This window comes from Oryzias melastigma, linkage group LG9, assembly GCF_002922805.2.
Source record: "Oryzias melastigma strain HK-1 linkage group LG9, ASM292280v2, whole genome shotgun sequence".
Lineage (NCBI taxonomy): Eukaryota > Metazoa > Chordata > Actinopteri > Beloniformes > Adrianichthyidae > Oryzias > Oryzias melastigma.
Window position 1 is genome coordinate 192,961 of NC_050520.1, and position 5,464 is coordinate 198,424.

The following is a 5,464-nucleotide window of genomic DNA, read 5'->3' on the forward strand; positions in this document are numbered from 1 at the left end:
CTGAAGCTGATGGATAAAAAACACTGAAGCTGATAGATAAAAACACTGAAGCTGATGGATACAAACACTGAAGCTGATGGATACAAACACTGAAGCTGATAGCTGAAAACACTGAAGCTGATAGATAAAAACACTGAAGCTGATAGATACAAACACTGAAGCTGATAGATAAAAACACTGCTCAGCTTCACCTGTTCACCTGCATGAGGTGAAGCTGACTGTCATTCATGGTGGTAGTAGTTTAACGTTAGCTTTAGCATGTTAGCCTGAAAGGTGACAGGAAATGCTTTGACTGATTCATACTTTCAAACTAATGAGACTTTCTACAGTTTGCAAACTGATCAACCAGAATATTTAGAATTGTGTTTTTGTTTGTTTGGCGTTTTATTCAGCACCGTTAGCGTGATCAAACCTTTTCATTGTGTAATTCCTAACGAGTTCATCAGCTGATCCAACTAAAACCAGGACCTGCTGGTGGATGGAGGTCACGTTCCAGCAGTGAGGACTTCATTCACATGAAGCTGAACTCTGCTTTCTATTCATTCTGTTGCATCTTTCTTCAGGGTGGGGGAGGGGGAGGGGGTGGGGCCTGATGTTTATTTTGTGACAACAAACCAACACAAAATGAACATCTCATTTTCATCTTCATCCATGTTTTCATCATGTGACCCGGGTCTCTCTGACCCTCTCCACTAACAGTCATGCTCACAGATGGGAGGAGCTTAAGGGTGGGGGGGCTGCAGTTACCAATCCGTAGGCGGTGCTTCTCTCATATTCCTCGGTGATGTCAGCGACGTAGGCGAAGATCACAGAGAAGGTCACGGAGAAAACGCCGGAGACTGAGATCAGAGCAAAGTACCACCTGCACACACAAGTGAGAACAGGTCAGACTGAACAGAACTCTGGGAACTTCACCTGTTCTTCAGGTTAGAAGACGTTTCTGCTGCACGGAGGAAGAACCAGAGACCAGACCAAGGCGCTTAGAAGACGTTTCTTTCTGGAACATCCCAGAGTTTGGGTCACAAAGATACAAACACACAGCAGATGTGTAGCATCTACTGAACCAGCTGAACTTAGTGTCTGAAACTGGAACAACAACAACGCTTTCTGGTCCTGTGACTGATCGTCAGCTGACCCTCAGCCGCCTGAAGCAGCTCCGCCCCTTCAGAACCAGAAACATGAGGAGCAGAGAGATCCATGTCTGCTTTCTCTTTAATCCAGGAACCAGCTGGGAGTCTGATCAGAGCAGCTGAGCAGGTGAGCAGGTGACCTTCAGACAGTCACATGAGAATCCTGCTCTGGACTCAAACACCAGTCCAGACCAGCAGAGCAGAACACAGTTCATAATACATGAAGGCATCACATTCTGCAGCACATCAGCAAGAAACTTCACAGAAACATTTCCCAGAAGCCCCTTCATCTTCCTGCTCCTCATTCCATTTTAATGGTTCGCTGAAGACAGAGGAGGAGGAGGAGTGATGAAGACGCAGCAGCAGAATCCCTCTGATCAGGACCACTTAACCAGATCTGGATCCAGTAATCCCTCCTCTCCTCAGCAGTGCTCCGTGGACTCCATCCTTTCCTTCTCCAGAAACTGGTTTCGGTTCACTCTCTCAGCTGGATTCAGACCCGACACGTTTGATAAAGTGAACCAGACTTTGTTTCCCTGATAATCCAGAACAAGTTTTCAGTCTGAATACACAGAACCCGATCCTGATCCAGACCAGGATCTGCTCTCTACCAGTCTTTGACGTGGTCTCTCTGAAGATCACTGAAGCCCGGTCACGCGGCTTCTCTTCCCGCCGCCGTTAACGAAAGCCGTGAGGAAAAGCCGTAAAATATGGACCAACAACAGTCACTCCGGATCCGGTTCACTGATCACCACAGACACCAGATCACTGTAGGTTCAGGTCTTTACCGTTCAGAACCAAGAGAAGAACCTTTAATACCAACCTCCGTTCAACGTCAAACAGCATCTTTGTTTATTCCGTTCTTCATCTGGAGGCTTCGGCTGCCTGACGGTGTGTTTGTGTCTTCTGAGGATTCTGGTTTGATTCTCTCGATTAGCTTAGCAGGAGAACAGAGACTCACCAGGGACTGATCCTCATGAAGGGAATGGGGGCGCAGGTGAAGAAGACGGTCATGAGGAGGAAGGACTTCCTGCCCCAGATGTCTGAGAGAGCACCAATCAGAGGAGCCGACAGAAACGACAGAAAACCCTGCAAAGAAAACCCACAGGTGTGACAGGTGCAGGGGGCGGGGTCACCCTTCACCCTCAGCATCTTCATCTGGAGTCTGGACCCAGATCATGGCTGCCTCATCTTATTGTTTTTGACCCCCCCCAAAACTGGCTTGAGATAAAACACCCCCCCACAATGAAGGATTACCCCTGACCCCCCCTCAGCCATCCAAAGGTCTTACCTTGACCCCCTGCACCAGACCGTTCATCAGGAAGGTGTGCTGAGGAAACGTCTCATGGAGGACCTGAAACATGGGGAGGGGTTAATAAAAGAACCCTAAACCAATTAGTGTAGACCTGGGGTGTGACTCACAGTCAGCATGGGCGTGGTCAAAAGTCCCCAGGCGAAGAACTCCAGGAAGATGACGACCACGGCGTGGGTCACTCGAGCTCGGCACTGCGGCGGGAAAAGAGCAGAGCATGCTTCAGCAGCTGACGCTACAGATCATCAGACGGCAGTGGGAGGAGCCTAACTTCTGCACCACCCCACCCCCCAAACATAAGAAGAAGCACGCATGGGGGGGGGGGGGTCAAAAAACAAGAAGAGATCAAATGGTCACAATTGACTAATGAACTACAAGGTTAACAATCATGAAACAACAAACGGAGGAAGCATTATGGGAGTCAGTCTGAATCAGATTACTGTCAGAATGTTGGCCACAAACAGGAAGTGATGTCATCAGTGGTCGCGTAGCTGTCACAGATCAGGGTGTGACCATAGACTGTATAGTCACTGGATGAAGCAGGAGTGATATCACCCGTAGAAAATGCCTCACTTCTGAATCCAGCCAAATGAAGCCAATTCAGACGCCATTTTCCACATTACAGACGGCGCCATTTGGAGCCAGTCCACAGCCATTGGTCCAAGTCGGTCCGAGTCACGTTTCCATTGAAACTGCTTTCGCCAATCTGGAGTGACCTTGTCCATAGTCCACACCCCTTCAGCTAGAAGCAGCTTGGGAGAATCTGTCAAACATTAGAGGCGGGGCCAGCTGGGCCCGCATGCTTTAACTGAGGCATCTGATTGGTCGGTTTGGGATTAACTTCAGATTTAAAAATATATTTAATGGAAAAAAAATTGTATTAACCAGGAATATGTCAGTATGGCAGTATCAGAGCTAGCAGGTACTTCCTGTTTGGAACTCGAGGGGGGCGGGGTCAAGATGTGCAGCAATTAAACAGTCTTTTCTCTTTTTCTTTTCTCTCTGTGCGACCAATGAGATCCCATTCAAACCGGAAACGGTCGGTTAGATCATAAAAATCAGCTGTTCGGTGCAGAACTGCAGGTACACAAACACACGAGCGTTTTTCTAAAGCTAAGCCAGAACATAAAAACTTCAAATGAGGGATTTATGTTTACGACCCCCCCCCCCCAACACTCACACCGGAAGCAGGTCAAAGGTCAACTCGGATCCCTTCATTCCTGTTGTGTTTTCATTCTTTAGCATTTCTTCAGCTATTCGTCTATTTATTTTTTCGTGTTGTTTTAACCTCTGCGGCTCTGTTTATGATTTTTATATATGATTTTTGTCTGAAACTGTTTTTTGTTCCAGACTTTAAAGTTTCAAAGAAACCAGCAGAACTCTGCTGTCCGGTTTCAACACCGGAACCGCAGAAAGTCCCTAAAACATCACAACAAAAGATCAAAAGACTTAAACTATAAAACCTGCCGATCTGTGTTCACGTCAAGTAAAAACTTCTTCTTTTTACATGTTTCGAGGCGTGAAACGAGCCTGACAGACGGCCAGGATGAAGCTAGCAGACAGCTAGCTAAGCCCGAGGCTAGCTCCTCCTTCCGCCCGGCCGGACAGCGGCCGCTCCGGGACTATCTGCGGCCGCAGCGCCCCGTGGTCCCGGCGGTTCCGACTCGGTCTTTAACACGAACTCGCCAGAACTCACCGAGCCGCGGACCATCGTGTCGCCGGCCTCGTAAGCTAGTCTTCCCGTCTCCGTCTCACATCTTTCGGGGACAAACAGTAAGTCCGGTCCTCGGCGCTGGACATGCTCCAGAGATCCCGCTGGTTTGTCCAAGGTTTCGGCCTCTACCGATCGATCATACACGCCGGCTCACGCGACGGTTTACCGGAGCAACACGGTCAGTCGGGTTTTCGCTTGAAAATTAATTCACTCTGATTTCAACTTTAGTTGTCACATTGATTTCCTCCTCCTGGCCGACCAGGAAAGCGGCGAGGTCACTTTGATACTAGCGGTTCAAAGTATTAAAAAAACACCGCCCCTCCGGGATGTAGTTAGTGACAAAAGAAGCCGGGACCAGCTCCTTCCTTTAATAGTACTACAACTGATCCCTGGTCAGCCGACGGAATGAAGGACACGCCCACTTCCTGTCAAAGCAGAGGACGTTTCCATCGCCGTGAGAGGCGGAAACTAAACCCGTGTTAACGGAAACATATAAGCAACATTCACACAAACAAACAAACACGTGACGCCGATCTTCCCAAAGTTTTGCCCGTTAAAACAAACAGGTAAAGAAAACCAGTCAGAATTTGGCAGGAAGATCCGCCAGCAACATTTCTCTTGGATCACTATTTCGCAGGGAAGAGAAAGGCGGGACTCCTCCGTGCAAGAATTTCTGCTGCTGCACATGCTCTCTTTAAAGGTAGCGCGCGTGAAGACACGAGCTTCCTGTTAGAGCTTTTCAAAATAAAAGTCAGTATACAATGGACATTTAAAAAGTACAACTTACACTTCAGTTTTTCCAGAGTTCAGTTATTTTGTTTGGTTGTTTATAATTATGTCAAAACTGCATGATAAAATCAAAACTTCAACACTGACTTCTAGTGACTAGAATTCACGAATAAGAGGGCCCAATAACAACACAACAGTCACTGGAATGAAAATATTTGCATTTAGTTTGTTTTATCATAAAGAGTTCATATGAGTGTCACATTCGTATGAACTTTCAAAAGTGGGCAGCAGAGATATTTTATTCTATTTAAATGTATTGGAGCGGTTTGCAGCCGAGTGTGAAGCGGCCGGGATGAGGGTCAGCACCGCTAAATCTGAGGCCATGGTTCTCGACCGGAGAAAGGTAGTTTGTCCTCTATGGGTGGGTGGAGTGCTCCTGCCTCAGGTAGAGGAGTTTAAATATCTTGGGGTCTTGTTCACGAGTGAGGGAAGATCGGACCGTGAGATCGACAGGCGGATTGGAGCGGCGTCCACCGTTATGCGGTCGTTGTACCGGTCCGTTGTGGTGAAAAGAGAGCT

The 5,464-nt window shown here is 47.8% G+C and overlaps 1 protein-coding gene across 1 annotated transcript in view; it reads right to left on the minus strand.

The window, feature by feature from the left end:
• mfsd14bb (major facilitator superfamily domain containing 14Bb) overlaps positions 1-4,734 on the minus strand; it is a 10,182-nt gene extending 5,448 nt beyond the window's left edge. Inside the window, exons 1-5 of the mRNA XM_024265318.2 lie at positions 4,139-4,734; positions 2,553-2,636; positions 2,422-2,484; positions 2,092-2,219; positions 748-862 (exon numbers count right to left, since the gene is read on the minus strand). Coding sequence (XP_024121086.1) covers positions 748-862; positions 2,092-2,219; positions 2,422-2,484; positions 2,553-2,636; positions 4,139-4,153 — 405 coding nt within the window. The 5' untranslated portion in view covers positions 4,154-4,734. The remainder of the gene's footprint in view (positions 1-747; positions 863-2,091; positions 2,220-2,421; positions 2,485-2,552; positions 2,637-4,138) is intronic.
• Between the last annotated feature and the right edge of the window lie 730 nt (positions 4,735-5,464).